Consider the following 20,216-nt stretch of genomic DNA (forward strand, 5'->3'; position numbering starts at 1 on the left):
AATGGCATCAAACTGCGCCATCGTTACCAGTGCTGGGTCTTTGTTCTCCGAGAGGCAGATCTCAGAATGGTGAGGTGTCAGAATGAATGGTGTCAGCACTAGGACAGGGTCCTTACACCAAAGCCTTTTTTTTTTCTAATTTCAGATTAAATACATAAGTAAACACTTTTGTCACTCAGAGCATACATAACATTTAAAGAACGTGCAGTTTAAAGAACTGCCCACCTATCCATCAGGTGGTGTGTCCTGTGCTGCATGCTGGGGCACTGAACTACGACTGCCCTTCTCTGGAGGCTGTTGAAGGCTTGGGGAGGGAGCGCCTGGGATGTGACAGGTGACACAAATGGTGAGGTGCTCACTTCACACAACTGAAATGAGCCTTTTCTCCCAAGTCAGTTTCCTGCTGGCCTTACTAGCTTCAGAACAGTAAATGGCTAATGTACTTACCTCTGATGGCCTCATAGACTTTGGAAATGTACTTAAATTTTTTTTTTCTTAATGCCTTTGTTTCTGCACCCCTTCAGCCCTGCCCATAAATTGTTTTAAAGGCAGCTGAGCATAGAGCACAAGCCCATTTTTCTCCCTACAACCACAGGCATGCCTAACCTGTACCCAGTTTGCTTCACCTTCCAGTGCCCTCCCTGAAGACAGAAGAACAAAACTTTAATCCTCATGGGGCTTCTGAGGAGCCCAGGGAGCAGCTCGATTCCTACCGAAGGGAAAGGTCAGACCCCACAGGTGGCTCGGTCATACGTTCCTGACGCTGTCAAAAATTTCAGAACAGTCACAATTAAAAATATTTTATTTAAGTTTATACAAAATACAGTCATGTACTAAAATGTACATAACATTTTTCATTCAGTTTACATTTTAAAAAAGGACAACCGTAATTTCAAATACTTTCTGCTTACATGTCATGTAAACATTGTTCTGGGCCCATATTATTTACTAAAAGTGTGTCCACTTGTGGAGAGTTTCATGACCGTATAGGTGCTTTCAGATGGAGAATTAGACCTGCCAAACCGACTTCTCGAGCCCTGCACAGAACCACAACTTGCCGGATTCCAGGCAAAATGAGATTCTCTAGAGACATAACTGCAGCTTCACTGCAATATGAAGTTGTGGATGTACAGATTTCATTTTACACACACCAGTGTGCAAATCCTTAATCCATCTCAGCCTATCTGCATACATCTATTAGAAGGGTCGTGGCGGAAGAACGCAGATGCCCACAGGGGCACAATCTCTACTCAGGAACGTGGCCAGTGCCGCAGTGCAGGGCCCGACACACAGCTCACTCTTGTTTGGAGGTTGCCATGTTGGCTGCCATGTGAAGAAGTGCCAGTATACACAATTTGAATATATAAATATTTGAAAATGTTTGGACAGTCTTTTGACAAAATGTGCTCTTCGGTACATTTTGAGGGTCAAGTGGGGAAAAAAATAAAAGGGAATTAATAAAAGGAAAGTACATTCTGGGTTCTGCCAAACACATGGGCTTCAGAGGAAACACTGCTTCACATTTTAGTAGTTTTGTCCCTCCCTATTGATGTAACCATGTGAATACTGAAAAAGAACATCAAGGAGTGTGGATCTTGGTGCAGAAACCACCTCTCCCCACCTAGGGGGAAAAAAACCCAGGAAGCAATGTGTCAGGAAGCTCTCTTGAAAGCAAAATACAATTTACTCTACAACCAACTTTTCACAAAGCAGTTAATAGTGTGTGTATGGCGTTCAACTATAAATGTACCATCAAAAGTAGGAAGGTGTCACCATTAAGAAAAATGGCATCTTCGTTACTAGATTGTCTTTAAATAAAGTTAATCAACAAACTTTAAAATTTGATTTTCCTTGTAAATCTGTGATCAGTTCTGGAGACTGGACCCAATTCTGTCTACTGAGAACTGGGCAGCCCCAGAAAGAACCAAATTAATTGGCACCCATGGCCGCCCCTTGATTCTGTTAATAAACCTAAATATTCAACTTATAAGGAATTTCAAGCTCAACCACATTAATAAGCGCTTGGCCCTCAGGGCCTCCAAGACCGCTGGCCTCAAGCCATCTCAGTGCAATATTTATGACACAAGCACAGCCCTGAAGCATTGGTCCAGGTAGAAATGCCACACTGGGGAGCAGGCACACCCTACATTAGGCTCTTCTGCCACCACGAAAGCATTGCATCAGAGGCAGACAAAGCAAAAATTACACTGGTGTTGCGAATAGAGACATCACTGATCCCTGCCTTGGCAATAAATAATAATCTTTTGACTCCAAACTGGCAACCAAAGGGAAGAAATCTAATTATTAGCTTGCAATGCAGTATAGCTAGCAACTAAAAAAAAAAATTAGTTCTCCAGTCTGAAATTTGACTTGCTCTTTCACGGAAATTTTCCCTGAATCGGGAGATCACTGAGATTATGTGAGCTTTCTTCTCCCAGCGCAAGACAAACTTCAGCTGTCTTGAGAAACTTCTAAGCAGGCCCTTATCCTACACCTTGCACAAACATGTCTAAAAAGTGAAATCCGGACTAAATGACTCAAAGATGAAATGCAGTAATGATTCCATGCCTAATATAAACATCTATTTCAATGTTTACTTCAGACTGAACACCGTCAAAGCAAATGCTAGTGAAAATTACAAGCCTCTGCTATCTCTGGTTCTTACAATCAGACAATCAAGTTTATTCATGCTTCACCTTTACTTAGCATTGTTATTAAATAACCCTTGACATTTATTTTGTTGGCATGTGCTAATAAACACACACATTCCCAAGAGCGCAAAGGAAAAAGCCCAGTCCAGAGAGTTCTGTGTGAAGCCAATTAAGACACTGCCTCTGGGGCCTTGAGACCCTGGGCTGCAGAAATGGTTGCTGTGGAAACAAATTTGTCTCAGCATTTTTGGCAAAGCCAGAACCTACTGACTAACATGTCTTTAGATAGGATCTAGTGTAAACAGGGCTTCCCCGCTTAATCTGGGCGCCATTCTATGAAGTATATAGATCATTAGAAATTACAAAGGAAAACACGACATTCCGTACACAATTTATTTTACTATAACTTGGTGTTTTCTTTTATTCAATCATACAAATTTGAATGTGGATTCCTGAACGAATCTTTTACTTAATTTAACTTTGGCAAAAACAATAGATTTCGCAACATTTAGTAGCTTCTCATTTATATAGTTTTTCTTTTTAAATTCTGTAGCATATTAGTATTTTCAAAACAATACTCGTAGATGTGCTTTAAAAGTTAACTGGTAATGATCTGATTTCTACTATAACTTATTTAAGAGAATAATTACTGAAAAAGGACAGACTAGACGTATTTTTTCTAAAAAATACAATTTTTGGTCATGTGAATGATTCATGTTCAGATTTCAAAAATAGAAAAGGTTCTAAAGTGCATCATTTATTTATAATATAACTCCTTGAAATTATAGCGATCTGCAATGTAAACAGTAGAGCAAAGAATACCAAACTATATTTTCACGAGGATTAGGTACTGTCTTTCAGTGTGTGGAGTAAACCAGGGCATTTCCAACACATAGCTCATGCTTCTATATGATTATTTTTAAGAGCAAACTTAAAGGTATTCTTTTTCCCCTACTCCTGACTTAAATGATTTTCTGCTAACAGAGGCTGTTCTCTCACTTCAGCAATGGAAAATGCTGCTAGAAATCCAAGCTGATCAGTTTCTCAAGAACCCATTTTTTTTTTGAAACTGACAAGTAGTCAGTAGAGTTTTACAATCTCTTTATTTTCTTCTTATTATTAAACAAAACAAAATGGTACCCTTTAAGAAGGCAAGTCTCAAAACATACAGGAGGGCATCCCTGCTGTCCTGTTCATCCTGCGACGTTACCTTCAAAAGGCAGAGCCTGCTCAATGCCTTCTCTTGGCATCAGTGGCTGGTGTGCAGACACCTGTGCTCGACCTCACCAAGCACACAGGTGGGCCTGGGATGGACAGGCAGAATGAGAGCCCGCCTTCCTCAGTGCAGACACAGACCCTCAGAGAGTAAGGACAAATCACAAAGTGACGTCAGCACACTACAGAGATGCATCATTTGGTGTCTTAAATTCCTGGTCCCTCCAAAATGTCTAATATGGACAGCTTTGTGACACAGTCTTTGCAAAAATTATAATCATAATTGGCCATACCCCATTATTTGTTCTCTTTATACACGATCTTGAAAAGAGCGTGCTTTTAGATTCTGCCTTGGGCTGAGCTCTGAGGGCTACATTTACCCCTCAGTTAGGGGATTTTAGTGTAGGCTTCCTTTAAAAAAAAAATTAAACTCTGCTAAGTCCTCAGGAGGCTGAGAACACAGGCTCTTTCTCCCTCTCTCACAATCCTCTACACTTAAGCTAGGAATTAAAAGCAAGACCCTATATGTCTGGCTAGTGCCAAAATGAAACTAAGCCCCCTACAGTTTGCCATGGCAAGCTGTCCTCGCTTAGTGTTGGATGTTAAAATCTGAGACTGATAAGTGCAGTCAATGTGTAGCAAAGAATCCTCCAGGCTCTTCACCCTGTTACCTGATTTAAAAATCAGCATTAACATAGCTACTGCTATATTCTCTCTGTCCTCTACAGATGATCCAGCCCTAGTCAGGGATCAAAATCCTGTCAGCTGAGGAAGTCCTGAAGAAACACACCTTCAAGTAGATGTTTGCCCTGCCATTCTGGGCAGATGCAGCTTCATCTACCTGAGAGCTGAAGGGGAACAGTTCACATGAGCGGGGAAAGGTGCGGCTCTGGGGAAAGGTCACAAGAATGGCCATGGCAGCAAACAGGGCTCCGATGCATGTTCCCACTTGACTGGGTCCAAAGAGAACACGGGCCTGCACAGCACGTTCGCTCTACAGAATGAAGTCCTGAGCTTGTTTTTATCACAGTTAGACAGAGAATGGTTTCATGCTTCTCAGTTATCCAGGGAAGAACAGTGTGTATTCTCTGTAGATGAGTGTGTCTCAATGTAGTGATTCATCACTGCTAGTGTTAGTAAAACTTCCACTACAGCGCCTGTGTGTGGGTGCGTGCACACGTGGAGGCACGCAGGGATCCTGACTTTCCCTTACAAAATTCTTAAGTCAGGGTGAGTTGCCTTCTTCCATCTGGGCGGTTTCTAAGGTAGGCGATGGAAACTGGAGCCAATCCCAACGGCCTGGAGGCAGAAGGGCTACATGCTTTGCAGGTCCAGCTCCACGGCTGCCTTCCAGTTTCCGCAGAGCTGCTATTTACCCGGGGGGGCAGGTGGCAAATTCACTCCGTGTCCCCAGCCCCCTCGGCTAGGGCTGGGGCTGCCCTTACATGGACTTGGAATCAGTGTCTCTCTTGCTGATCAACACCTCCAAGAGCCTTAGTTTTGCCTTTATGTGCTTATATTCGTTGTAGTCTTCAGCCATAGGAGTGCGGTCTTCCTTCTGGACATTTCTAATGGAAACAAAGGGAAAGGAGCCTGAGGATCATTTGCTCTCTCTCCTAGATGCTACTGCTCAGCAGGTGAATTCTCGTCATGTGGAAACTTTGTAGTTTATCACCTGTAGAATCAGTGCTGCCAAGTGTCACTTGGTATCCAGACTGCAGCTGGGTTTAGACAAGCAGCAAAAGGCAGCTTCCCCGCAAAGGCACCACGTGACGGAGTTTTTATGTTAATCTGGCATCTCGTAGAATGAATATGAAGGACTAAGAAATATAGAAATTTTCTCTTTCTGCTGCTGGTGTATATGAATTCACATTAAGAGTCTCCATATACTGAAATGGTTTATTTATACTTAATAATTTCTCACTTTTAATGTTATTTCATCTAATGAATCATTAAATTTCTAATTAGCAATTGGTATACCCATAATTTACAGGTTTTTCAAAAACAGATAGTTAATACTCCTAGTGATTATAAAATCAGCCTTGGAATTCAGCAATTGGATCATATAATACTAATAAGCCTTTACAATTTACTGCGTAATTTTATATTCATACTTTTTACATGCACAAGTATTAATTGGGAGCTTATTATGGGTCAGGCACTGTGCTAGCTACTCTGTATCCATGATCTCAGATAACCTCACAGGAACCTGATAAAATGATGCTATTACCCACAGCCTACACCCACTGAGACAGGAACAGGAAATCAGGCTGACTGCACAGCCACTGCTCTCAACCGTCGGGCAGGGCGGGCCTGCTTCTCATTTCACTTGGAAACGTGCACGTCACACATTCAGATGCCAGGCTTCCTTGACTTCTTATTAAAGAACAAATATGGGAGAGGGGGGAGCATGGGGCTTATTTAATTTTGTTCAATGAACTAAAAATAAACGTATTTTATTCATGCCCTGACTTCTTCAAGGAAAGGATTCTAGATGGCTTCTCAGCAGAGGGTGGTGAAGGGAACAGGGCAGTGGGAATCAGACTATCTGACACCCCAGCCGTGCCCTCTGAGGCGCTTCCTTGCCTCAGATACGAAATGACAGAACCAGATTTTATGATAGCTGAAGTCCCTCAGAGTTTTAAACTTGTATGATGATGATTAATTCCCAATTATACTTTCTTAACACTTGTGACGTTTATATAATTACATATAGTTTCTCCTCTATAGCCTATCTGAGCATAATGTGACTATAATTATGTGGAAAAAAGATAAGCAGACAAATCAGAAACATGCCTAGAAAGAAGATTGGAATGAAATACATCAAAATATTAATCCTGGTTTGTCTTTGGGTATTATTATTATTTTGGGTGTTATTCCCTTTTATCTGTTTATCTATATTTTCTAAATGTCCTGCAGTGCATGGAGAAAGAAAAGCAAATATTTAGATACAAAAACTTATAAATCTTAATAAGGTCATTACAGGACAGATGCAAATTACAGATCCTAAAAATAAATTTATACAATAATTGAAATAAATTGGAATACAACACATTTTAAATGCCAAAGTTAATTTTTATGAAGCTTTTTATTTCCCAATACTTTTGAGAAGTATGAAAGGGCAATTAAAGAGAAACTATATTTATACTGTTTAAATAATTTGGAGTAAAACAAAATCAATTTAAAATAAAAGAACTCCAACGTAAGAGATGCAAATCTATTCCTTGTTCTACCTTCTGTCCTTGTCTCATCCTGTGACTTGAGTAAGACGCTCTGGGGCAGTCACTCGCAAACAGGGAAGACCTTCCTCAGTGTAATGCTCTCTGAGGATGATCACACTATGCCTTAGACTTTCTCCAGGGACCCTATCCATCGGGTGGGCCTACTGCTTCTTGTATATTTTTATTCAAACTTGACAACCATCGTCTTTGCTTTCAAAATGAGCTTAAAACCCAGCAAGATTTAGAGTTCTCCTTTCCTCATTTCTCCTTCCGGTTTAAGACAAAAAAAAAAAACATAGAAAAACAAACCAGTGCTGTCAACTGGAAACTTAGCTTCCAGTTGCTCACTTTAGATTAGAATTTGATGTGACAGGTTAGTTTTATGAATGTTAGCTGAATCTGCATCAGTCCGGGGTACTGCCCCAGGAGCATATCTTCCTGCAGGACCACACACGCCTCACCATCTCACCTGCGCACAACCCCAGGGACTAGGTTACAGGAAGGATGCAGAGTGGATCCCACCTGGAGGGACTGCACAGACCTGACAGAGAAAAAAGAAGGACGTGTGTGTGGAGGGGGAGGGAGAAAGGGAAGGAAAACACAGCATGCACTACCTTCCATTTTGCCTGAAAAAATTGTCTTCAAAATCACGAAGTTTCTTTCGAATCCTTTTCTTTTCTTCTCTCATTTCCTGGAGGTGTTCCAAGAGTTCAGGTCTAAGAGGGGCAGAAACAGTTCAAGAAACTTGAGTTAAATCCGAATTGTTATAAACGTAATGAATATGCAACTCGATAGGGGTTGTGGACAAGGGGGAAGCACATAAAAGCAAAAACTACTGAGGGAGCTGAGGGGCAGGAGGAACAGACGAAGCCCAAGCAGACGGACAAGAGACACGGCTTCCGGGCTCCTGCAGAGCTCCTGCTCCTTATTTAGGGCTTGTGAAATCCCATGGCACTTTGTCACACTTTGCTTTGAAAGGAAGAGATGACATCTGTGCTCAGTGAGTGTTAAGTGATGAGCAGTGGAGCACAGAACCACACAACGCCATTTACAGAGACCTTCTGATTGTTCAAGCAAGATCTCAGATGCTGCCTTGAAGAACATGGGAGGAAGCATATAAAAACACTGAGCCAGAAGTTAAAAAAATTCACTGTTTTATCCATGCCGATGCACCCCAGGTAAATCACTTGGGTTTTGTCAGCCAATTTATTTAAATACAAAAGCTAAAATAATATTTAATAAAGTGATTTTCACCAAAACATTTCAACACCACCACCCAAATGACATACATTGAAGCAGCATGGAGATTTGAAAGCCCGGTGTCCTGGCTGCACTTTGATGGCATTTTATCATCCATTGGGGAAATAAACCCGTCAGCATCATCTTCAAATTGGTCCAGAAAGCAACGTGCACTGAAATCAGTCTTCAGAGTGACTGTGAAGTCTGGCTTTGTATTGGTGTCATCTTCTGAGCACTCTTCTTCTTCCTGGAGATAACAGAGCAACCCCAATAAAAATGTGGCCACTTTTTCTGGCACTCTTTCATTGCAAGTATCATATAACAATCATTTAATTATCCAGATACCATAGTTTCTTCTATATCTATACTTGGCAACACACATGCACATTGTGGATCTATTACAGAATATCTATACACAGTAAACAACACAAACAGTAAACACAGCCACTCCACAGAGAGAAAGACTATAAAATTATAAAAAATGAATGTACAGCACAATTAACAGTTATCAAGGCTGAGGGTAGGAAGGAACAACCATCATATTTTATACCCTAAATCAAATGAAGGAAGAGAATCTGAAAATTCCCAGCTCTCTGACAATACATAACAAAATCCACCACCAGCAATCAGTGCTTTAAGGATTCCATTACTTGTGTACCTCAGAAAATATTTTTTATTAAGCTATGAACATTTTCAGAAATTGAACAATACAGTCTTTATATTTAAGAGTTGAGATTATAAAATATTGTGTGGTTGTTTGATGCACAAAATTTAGGGAACTTTTGAGAAGATCAAAACATTTATCTTCCCACGATTGGAATCATAAAACTCTAAGTTTTTTCAAAGAACTTCCAAAGGCCATGGCTGTATTTTTCAGCATCCAAGATTCTAAGAAAACTATGATATTCTCTGTCGTGATGATAATGCAATTAGGAAAAGAATGAAGTCAAATTAGAACTGCTTAATGCCAATTTAAAGTTATGTAAGTCTATGGGAGAAATAACATCAGAGTCTGAAAGAAAGATTTTAAAAAAAGTAATTTACTGCCAAAATGTACAGTCAGATCAGAAGAGAATATCCTAATATCTTGAAAAATTAAAAAATTGGTTAGGAGTACAGTTACATGAACAACAGAAAGTGTAACATCAATTGTTCTAGTTAAACCAAGTGGCTTCAGTGCCAATGCAGCAAATGAATCTCAGAAGGCGGTGTAGTTACCACTGGTTGTCAAAATACCAGTATGCAAACTGCCTGCAGTGGATTTTCTTACCATAAAGTGTGGTATGTTTATGATGGTGCTTCTGAAGAGAAATAATGTAAACAAACAAACAGGCAAAACAAACAAAAAAAGGACTATTACGTAACTACAATGAAAGTACAGTTACGAAGGCATGAAGTTAAAATTGGCAAAAATTGGGTGGCTTTTCTCGATTCTGTCTGCTGTGACTTCAGATCTTCAATCTCTTTGCTTGGTCCATGGTCACTATTAATTTTTTAAAATTTAAATAATTAAAAACATTTTTAAATTTACAGAGTAAAAATGACTTTTAAATTAATAATTTAAGAGTTTCTCTTTTTTGTAGGAGGAAGTGACAGTTCCCCCCGTTGGTCCTGATAAGGACTGAGACACCCGATGAGGTTCACCTGCACACAGGCAGTGCCGCTCTGCCTTTTGCTCCCTCCCCCTTCCCTGGATGAGGAAGACCAGGTGGAATCACCCAACTGTAAACTCGACGGAGGTAGGGCTTTGGGCCTGTCTGTTCACTGCTGTCCCCAGAGCCTGGCCAATGCCTGCATACAGTAGGTGCTCAATAAATGTCTGTTAAACAGTCTAGTAATTCAGTTTTAAAAGAGAAATGCAAGTTACTATTGTGAGTATTAAAGCCTGAGATAGATAAGAAATGAAGTCAGGTGTCCAGGCCTTATCAATTATATCCCAAGGTCCTGAGAGAATTTAAAAATGTGAGAATGGGTCTTGCCCATAGTGAGAACTCAATGTTTTTTAAGATGAAGATAAACAAAACTATTCTCAGTAAGCTTTGAAAATTATGGGAAAAAAGAGAAATAGCAAAATAGATCTTCAAATTGTAAGACCATCAATCAGGTTGCTGTGGCTACTGGCTAGATTCTAGAAGGAATGAATACATAGATAATGCATGAGCAATTGAAAAAGAATCAGTGATCGACAGTGACTAGCGGTGGCTCCTTAAATACAAATCATGACAACTGACCATTTTTCCTTTTTTGATAGGATTGGCATAATATCTGGATTTCAATAAAGAATGAGGTGAGCTGATCTATCAAAGGAAAGCTGGTTGTGAAAATTTATGCAGAGGGATGATGCAACTGTGACGTGAATCTGGAGGAAAGTCCATAGCAGGCTCTTTCTCTGACCCTGCCTTACTCAACATTCATCAGTCACTTAGATAAAGACACAAAAGGCATATTCACAAAATGCGTAGATGATACAGAGTGGGCAGGGATATCTGGTGTGTTGGAATACAAAATTGATCTATTTCATAAGGCTGGAATAGAAGTATGAAAAGTAACTGGAAAACTTCAAGGTCCTATAATTAGGTGAGAAAGAAAAAAGCTGGACACAGACGATAAGCAGCCCACGGACGCTGGGGATCGCACACATCAACAGCAACACAGGCCCAGGAGGAGAGGTTCCCAACAGGGGCTGATTTTGCCCCCTAAGGGCCCTTTGGTAATGTCTCAAGACATTGTTGGTTGTCACAGCTGGGCAGGCGTGGTTGTAGTGCTCTACTGGCATCTAGTGGGGAGGCCAGCCCCCCAAACAAAGAGTTATCCAGCCCAAAATGTCTACAGTGCTGAGGCTGAGACACCCTGCCCTAGAAAGACTAAAATGAACTCACGATACATCGACAGTCATAGTCAATCTGTCAGGACTAGTCCTTGGTCCTCTGTCCTGCTGGTTAAACCAGATCATGAATAGTGTTCAGTTCTGGGTATCAGTTTTTAAGAGGGATAGAGATAAACTGGTATGTGCGTACAGAGCAGAGCCACTAGACTGCTGGAAGGTCTGGAACCCGTATCACACAGGCATAGTAGGAAGAACTTGGAGAAAAACCTTTCACAGGGTGTGCATAGGAGGGGGCAGGGCAGGTGACTGTAAATATACGAATTGCTCTCAAGGATGAAGTGGTATGCTTATTCTAAGTTGTTCCAGAGGGCAAAACTAAGCCTATGAAGTAGAAAGTAATATATTAATAACAACTATAGATATTATAATTTTTAATTATTTTCAAAAATTGTGATATTTTATAGTTATCAAACTTATTATGCATTCTAAAATTACATATATAATATTTTATAATTTTAAAAATTATAAAATAATACAAAATAAGTTTTTAGCTATTATTGATATTTTGCCCATTTGATGAGTGACCTTACTTTCCCCATTGCTATAAACTTTTCAAGCTTCAGGATGGAATCACTTCTTCGGGACAGTGTCTCTGTTAGGTGAAACTCTTATGTTGGATAGGAGAATTGACTAGACAATCTCTAGGATTTGGGGGTTGGAAGATCCAGGGCTTCCAAACTTGAGCTGGCTCTATTTCATACACAGCCGGTTTCCTGCCATAAGCATTTAAAACCAGGGACGGCTTTTAAAGAAACCACTTAGATACAATCTTCTTGTCTGCACACACACCAAATTCTAAATTGTACCAGAATTGCCAAGAATTATACAATCCAAATACGTGCTAATAAGCCTGGCCAATTGGAACAAAATGAACTAAAAGACAACACTATTTACAAAAGCAATGTAATCATTGAAAATTATCTGAAATTTTGACCATCATGTGGGCTAGTAGAAGAGCTATGGCTAAAACATACTTGTGAAAAAAATAAAAACTAAGCTAAAGGATAAGATTTGGGAGAATGTCCTCTTTTAAAAAGAGCATTATTAGTATATCTTCCGTTTGTTTAATGAGCCAATTATTAAGTGTCATATAGTGGATGCGTTAAAGAACACATTTGTATCTAGTAACAGTTCTATCACATGCTTCTAAGAGAAATATGCTAATTTTCATACACACAATTGCCCAAATTTCAATTAAGATTTAATTCTTGTGAAATTACCAGCTAGCCAATACTTGGTCTCTTTTCATCAACATCAAGTCTTATTGTTAGAAAACAGCTCTCATTTTTAAGATACAATATAGCATATTCCCTTAAATTTCACATTTAGAGCATTTTCATAAAATAAGTTCTATTTAAAATAACATGAATAGTGAGCATGAATCATTGCCTAACACCTTAAAATTAGGTATATGAAGTATTTAAGACCCCTAAGAGGTAAGAAAAGGAAGAGGGTAAATAAAAGAGAAGACTTCGTAGCTTCCAGTACCTTACCTCAGTTAGAATGATGAGAATCAGGCAAGAAAATGGAGTGGTTCTCAATTGGTGTCCCTCGGTGGGAACGAGGCCCCCATATTCTGAAATAATCGTTCCTAACTACAGCAAATAGGTGAGCACCCCAAGCTTGGAATTGTCATAGCAATATGACAACTGAAAACTCTTAAAACTCACTTCTGCTTTGGGTTTTACTCCCTCTTCCAATTTAACTGCTGAAAAATGACCACTGATTTTTGAAAAATGAGTGACTCTGACTTTTCATCCCTAGAGCCCTGCATGAGGCAGTCCGGCTTGTTAAGATGTCTAGAAACAAAAACATGAAAGAGGTTGATCCCAGCCCAGGCCAATTAGGTCCCTTCAGAGACGCACAGATCTGTGGGCACAGATTATACCTCGCATACTAGCAAAAGTAGCCACTGAGGAGAGGATTATCTGTATAAAATCCAGAATTGCTACTGGGAAAAAATCAGAGCATGTGTTCTCATGACTGCCGGTCATAGCACCACATTCACAGACCAAGAACGGATTATAAAACTCATACTGAGGACTAAACTTGCCGGAGAAAGACAAGAGGAAGGAAGAGTGGGTGGAAACGCACCGGCAAATCTGTCAGAGACAACTAGACATTTGTCTATGAAATGGTAACTTTTTATTGTGTGCTGTGTATATTGGCCTTTATTAATTTTGGTTTTTCTATAAACTCAGTAAATGAGGCTTTTTAAAAAAGTTACCCGATGAGCTAATGTAATAAAATTTTGGAATACAGAAAATCCATTCTCCAGATAGGGGAAAAAAATCCCAAAACAAAAAACATTGTGAAAATAAAACAAAACAATCATCCCTGAAAGCAAACTAAAAACAAAACAAACAGCAAAAAGCAGGGGCACGAAATGAAACAAAGGAAATCAGCTCGTCTATAATATAAATAAAAGGGATTGTTCAAGTTGGTTACACGCAGCTACCGATGTTTAGGGAACACAACAGGAAGCCATCACCCTAGCGCCCGATCAACCCCTCTCCATCCGAGGGAGGAAGGGAGGGAACTGGTGCAGACTGAGCAAGTGGTTAGCTGCTGGAGGTCTTCACCTTGATCTCCTTGAAGAAGGAAGCAGTTTCGCCCTCGATAATTGGCTGCAGCAAAGGGCTTCTCCGCTTGCTGGAGGGGGAACCCTGCGACAGGCGTTAACAGGGAGGTTACATGGCGAACTCCTTTCCCTTGCCCGCCAGCTCGCCGCCTCCTATGACTCACCGGGGTTTATACTGCCTTTTAACTATATACTCCAACCCCTCCCTGCCAAAATTCCCCAGGAAAAGCAGAGACAACAAAGTTCTTTTCCAAGTTGATGCTTCACTTCAGAGCCCACACACACAAACCAAAGGGGCCACAGAGAAGCAAGAACAGCACATGAGCATGTTAACCAAACATGCAGAAAAAACCTGAGGAGAAACACCCGCCTCCCGCCCTCTTTCCCCCCAAGCACAATAACTACGGGAACATCTCAACTGTCGTAAGCTTTAACTCGAATAACGTAAGCTCATCCAGCCATACACAAAGGCTGCCCCTTCACCCTATGTAGGGACACTAAGGGCTCCTGACTGGAGAATGAAAATGGTTCCTTAGATTTAATCCTTTTATTGGCTGGTTTACTAATTTATTCTGCAGAAAAAAGTAGATTTTGTCAAGCACACCTGCGTGAGGTCTCAGGAGCCTCCCTCATTCATATGAACAAGTACACTGCTAAAAGACACACAAAGACTTTATCTTAGGCCTAGAAATACAGAGGGAGATTTAAAGCAGGAACAGAAGAGCGGCAGCTAAGATGAATATGCATTTCAATGAAACATAAAAGCGAGGCTGTGTCTGCTAGCCAAAAACCAGGCAGAGGAAGCCCCAGGGCCCTGGAGATGAGGGCACTGACGCCCAGGCCAGTGATTCCCTGAGACATGGGTAGGGCACTAACTCTGCACTCACGAGCTGGGGTGGAAAAGCCGAGACGGGGACCAGGGAGGACAGCAAGCTGGCCAGAGCCCGAGAGGCTTTCCCAGAGCTGAGGGCGAGCTGCTGCTCCCTATTCTTGCCAAAATCAAAACTCAGAGCCCAAAGCGGCTAAGTCCAAGGATGGAGGCCACTGAGAGCAACTTCACAATCATTAGCCTCCCTCTCTCTTCTTCCAACTTACACTTCTCTGCATCCTCCAAAAAGAGGAGGCTCTCTCTCCTGAGTTCCTTTGAGGATTTCTCCCTGGATGTGATTCCCAAGGGCTTATCCCTCTCCCAGAGGGGAAAAGGAGACTGTTAACTAGAGAGGCACTCTTTGGAGAGGAGAGGCCTGGAGAAAGCACAGCCCTGTCTGCCTGGTGCTCTTTGAGGAGAGGGTGGGGGAGTCAGCCCAGCACGAGTCAGGTAGATGGATAGGGCCAAAGCACGTCTCCCAAAAGAAAAATACTCTATCAGCTTCAGATTTGCTCGTTTTTGGCAAACGTAGCCTCAGAAGTCTTTGATAAGCTCTTCATTTCTCAAGCTTACGAGCCACAGATATGAATGGCAGGTTCAACTATTAAAGCCTATTCTTTAATGAGAAAGTAGGTTAGGGCCCTATTAATACAGCCAGGGCCCATTCAACCAGGTAATCAACAACAGCGAGCGGCGTACTCACAACGATGGGTATGGTGTTGGCCCGGGACAGGATCTGTTTGACCAGCCGGTATCTGTCATAGAGTGGCTTCATCACCTGCCGTTCATTCTTGGTTACCTGAAAAGCAAGAACAAGAGAGCTGAGGAGCCTGCTCCTGACGGTCCTGCTACCAGCTGACAAGCATGCTCTGCGCCTAGAGAAAGCACAGATGATTCAACTGAAGTCGCAGTGTTCTCACAAAATGTATTTAAACTGACAACAATATTTAGTCAACGACTGTTTCAAGTATCTACGTCAGCTGCAGATCAGTGGAAATCACTCCGTCAGCAGTATTGCTTTTCCTAAATCAAAAATATAACCATTATTAGCTCCCTGCTTCAAACTCCTCAAGGTTCAGAGTTCCCAGATGATTTACTCTATTTTCTAGGTCCAGGGAAGAAGAAAGCACGTATTTCTATCATAATACTTATCATGCAGTTCTGTAACCAGTTTTTTTTACATATCTCTTTCTCCCATGACATTGTTGTGTTTTTAAGGATAAGATTTTGGCAAATAGTAGCTATTCAAGGAACATCTACTGATAGAATACATGGATTGATTCATCTCTGTATCCCTAAAATCTGGCACAGGGCCCCAGAATGTTCAAGGACTGGTTCTGTAGGCAGTGGGGAGGAAGTGAGCCCAACTCCCAGGTACAGTATTTGAAGCCCCTCATCATCTGCTTCTCCTCCCCCTTCATACCTCAAGCTCCAGAGAGAAACTAAGTTGTTTCACACCTCCTTGTCTAGTTCCCTCTGCCCTGAAATGGCTTCCTCTCTGCTCCTTAGTTTGGCAAATTCCACCTCCCCTGTGCAGCATTCCTCCAACATCTCCCATTCTGGGAGAACTGCTCATTCTTTCCTTTGTGTCACCTACTGCAACCTCTGTATACCCTGTAATTTCAAGATATACTTTTGCTATAAACTGAATGTTTGTGTCCCCCCAAAATTCATATGTTGAAACATCTCTGATGTTAGGGTATTAGGGCCTTTGGGAGGTGATTAGGTCACGAGGGTGGAGCCCTCATGAGTGGGATTAGTGCCCTTATAAAAGAGACCCTAGAGAGCACCCTTACCCCTTCTGTCATGTGAGGACACAGCAAGAAGATGGCTGTCTGTGAACGAGGAAGGGGGCTCTCACCAGACACTGAATTTGCTGGTGCCTTGATCTTGGACTTCCCAGCTTCCAGAACTGTGATAAATACATTTCTGTTGTTTATAAGCCACCCAGTCTGTGGTATTTTGTTGTAGCAGCCCCAGCAGACAAAGACACATTTTTACACTCTCAGTAATTATTTGGTGATGCACTCGTTTCCTCCTTTAGACTTTAAGCCCCTTGAGAGCAGGAGTTCGTGTTTTTGTATCCCTGGTAACTCTTTCAGTGCCTGATATATTCCATAAATATCTGTGAAATGAGTGAATGAATACTTCAAACATAAATAAGTGTGCCCAATTCATAGGTATGCAGGCATTTCCCCTGTTCACTTAAATGGTGAATGAGATGACGTATCTTTGTTTCTCAGTTGCTGTTTGCCTTCTGCATTTTACTTCCATTGCACACGTAATAAGGCAAGAATTACAGAGGTACAGAAGGGCAGGCACTATTAGCTTTGACCTTTTCTCTAATGGGCCTTTTGGGGCTCCAACTTGGAAGACACCTCTGGATTATGCATAAATGGGTTATCCTTTGTGCCCTTTTATATTTGCCTTTCCCAGAGTGACCAACAATAAGTGAACTATGGATAAACTTCACAAGCTAGGATAGGATACTGCCACTATGCAAAAACATTTTGTGGATTTTCTATCATCAGCAATGATAATAATCTTTTATCTCTATCTCTTCCTGTGATCACAATATTAAAAGGAGGATGGCATTTTCCTGCTTCTACTATCTACTGTAGCAAAGAATTTTAAAATTGGTATTTCATAAAAAAGGACTGTAAAACTGGAAGGGAACTCAGAAATTGTTTTATACGAAAAAGATTGAAGATCAAACCACAGGTGTTACTACTACACACCTACCACAACAGTGAAAATGAAAAGACAGAGCATCAAGCGTCAGTGAGAACGCTGAACAACTGGAATCCTCTGGAACCACTAGAACTCTAGTGGGACTAGATGTCCCACTCTAAGGATGGAACATTTTGGAAAACTATTTGGCAGTATCTACTGAAGCTGAACATATGGCCCATCAAATTCCACTCTTACGTATATACCAAATACATGTGGCCTTAAATTCACCAAAAGACATATATAAAAAGGTTCATAGCAGCACTATTTATATTAACCCCAAACTGGAAACCATCCATATACCCACCAACAGAAGAACGAATAAGGTACGTTCCCAAAATTGAATACTACATACCAATGAGAAGGAATAAGCCACAGCTATATGCAATATCGTGGATTAATCTCACAAAAATAAAGCTGAGTAATATAAGCCAGATACCAAAGAATACACACTGTAACGTTCCACTTATATCAAATTCAAAAATAAGCAAATTGAATCTACAGTGCTAGAAGTCAAGACATGGTCTCTCTTGGTCGGGGGGATGTCATGGTATTGACTGGAAGGGGACATGAGGGGGCGTTCCAGAAGGTTGGCAATATTTTGTTTCTTGATCTGGATGCTGGTTACCTGGATGTGTTTATAAAATTTGTGAAAATTCATCAAGACATATATTTATAATTTGGGTCCTTTTCTGTATTTGTGTTATATTTCAACAAAAGTTCAACAATAGCCACAAATAAGTCTGAGGAATAGAAATGGAGTGACTTGTACAAGCTCACATGTAAAATGATAAAATTTAGGACTGGAACACATGGAATAATTTTTTTATACAAGATGTATCTATTAAATGTGTTGCACATGAGGTTAAGGCACATCCTAATTGTCAACACATGACATGTGGTGAAATATTATTGTGTAAGATAAACAATAGATGGTTTCGTGATCAAAAGACATACTAAAAATAAAAATAATGACAAGGAGCCAGCATTTCCCCATGGTAGACTAGCAATCTATTACTAGTTGCTCGGCAGAAACATCTTCGGATTGTAGGCAACTTGGGATTTTAGAAGGAAACTTAGCTGGTAAAATCATCCAGATATAGCAAATTTGACAGAAATCAATTTCCTGTCTAATTCTTTGTTCAAAAACCAAATTTTCTAGTTGGAGTAGATGAAGAGGATCACTGGCTTAATTCTTTGGCTTATGATACTATTTAGATTTTCTATGAGCTATTCATATTTTAAATTAATGAGCCTCAGGAACTAATCCCCTGTGAGTGATCTGATAAAATCCAGTTTTTGACTGTGGAGAGTTAAAACTCCTCATGATTCCACCAAAGTTAACACTGGCATTTGATAGAAATATCTAAACACCAAAAATATCAAAGATCTTTAAGTCTGAGGTGATAGAAGGAATACTACTTGATTTACACCAGAATTATTTTCATGATATATGTCTGAAGCCAAAGGCTTGGTGATACTAAAAGTTAATACAAGTGTCACCCATCGTAAATCCACGTCACCTGCAATTATCAGTGCTGGATTTGTGAGTAGAGTCAAAATCTAACCAATAGTTAGAGAAACAGAGCAGGACCTTGGTTGAACTGTCGAAAAAGGGCCAGCTGATATTAAGTGGACCATGGGAAAACTTTTCGGAAGTTGACATCTCTTATTCTTGAGTCATCAGCTGCTCAGGGATTCTGCTACTAATTAAGAATAGGCCTTTGAATGAGTCAGTGAAGTTCTCAGAGTCTCGGTTTCCTGGGTAAACTGCAGAATTCAGATTCTGATTCATAATTGCTTGGAAATGACTTGAGGCCAAGCATGTAGTGTATTGTCTTTTCAACACAATTTCACTCCTCTTGCTTCAAACCTTTATTTAGTTTTCATTTAAGTGGTAGCTCTGAATGGCTTTCCAATGTGTGGAGCAGGATTATTACTGAGATGTATTTTTGCACACAAATCAAGACAACATAAAAACCTAGACATGAAGATCTAATGGGCGAAAGCAGCGCCTTTCACTCTATCTTTGCTTTTGATTGAAAGAAATCTTCATCCACTGGACTTGTACTACCCTATTTGGTTGCTCTGTAAGCCTCAGATAATATTTCAAGGTACAAAGGGAACACCAGCCAATAATTATCCACACTTGAGTAGAGGCGAGTCCTGAATAGAGATCACAAAAGCCTGGTTAGACAATTGCATTTGCCTGCCTTTACCTTTAGTGATAGTTTTTGTCTTAGCCTCAAGCAAAACTTCTCAACAGGAGCAATTTGGTTGCTGTTACCTGGACAGTGTCACAGAGGTGAAAGATAAAATGATTGATGTTTTTAATTTGAGGATAAAGATTAGAAGCATGGAATGTTAGAGCTAGAAGAGCCTTATTTTCATAAAACTAAGCACTGGAGAGGGCAATGATTTGCCCAAGGCAATAGATCCGGGGCAAGAACCCAGGGTTACTGACTCCCAGTCCAGTTTTCTTTCCATTCACAAATAAGTAAGACATGAAGTAGGATCTTAACACAGTGTCACAATGTAGCCTTATCCTCTATTAGGGTTTGACCAAGTTGCCTTCTTAATATAAAGAATCTGCCTTCCAAGCTGACAGCTCTGCTTATACTAAATTCACAAAGATCTCGAGCTATGAACAGTAGCATGGAAGCACCATTTTGTGAGAAATTATGCCACAGACAAGAAACTACACTGCCTCAAAATCTTCTTAGTACAACAAAAAGTGATTTGAGTTTGTGTGTGGAGGGGTACCTCTGAGTCATAAAACCACTAGCAGGAGAAGACAAATGGGATGGATTCTTATAGCTATTGC

At 40.6% G+C, this 20,216-nt stretch overlaps 1 protein-coding gene across 11 annotated transcripts in view; it reads right to left on the reverse strand.

Annotated features, from left to right (window-relative positions):
• Positions 1-784: 784 nt before the first annotated feature.
• FAM13A (family with sequence similarity 13 member A) overlaps positions 785-20,216 on the reverse strand; it is a 346,516-nt gene continuing 327,084 nt past the window's right edge. For 6 of the 11 annotated variants that reach the window (XM_087434589.1, XM_087434588.1, XM_087434583.1 and 3 more), the window contains 6 exons: positions 15,366-15,461; positions 13,796-13,879; positions 8,377-8,573; positions 7,702-7,803; positions 7,557-7,628; positions 785-5,434 (listed from right to left, as the gene is read on the reverse strand). In XM_087434589.1, coding sequence (XP_087290715.1) covers positions 5,308-5,434; positions 7,557-7,628; positions 7,702-7,803; positions 8,377-8,573; positions 13,796-13,879; positions 15,366-15,461 — 678 coding nt within the window. In that variant the 3' untranslated portion in view covers positions 785-5,307. Of the gene's footprint in view, positions 5,435-7,556; positions 7,629-7,701; positions 7,804-8,376; positions 8,574-12,706; positions 13,880-15,365; positions 15,462-15,488; positions 19,559-20,216 lie in introns of those variants that run through there. The other 5 variants (XM_087434587.1, XM_087434586.1, XM_087434590.1 and 2 more) reach the window with 5 other exon arrangements.

The sequence above is a fragment of the Ceratotherium simum genome, chromosome 8 (genome assembly GCF_057802395.1).
Source record: "Ceratotherium simum simum isolate JZ-2026a chromosome 8, ASM5780239v1, whole genome shotgun sequence".
Classification (NCBI taxonomy): Eukaryota; Metazoa; Chordata; class Mammalia; order Perissodactyla; family Rhinocerotidae; genus Ceratotherium; species Ceratotherium simum.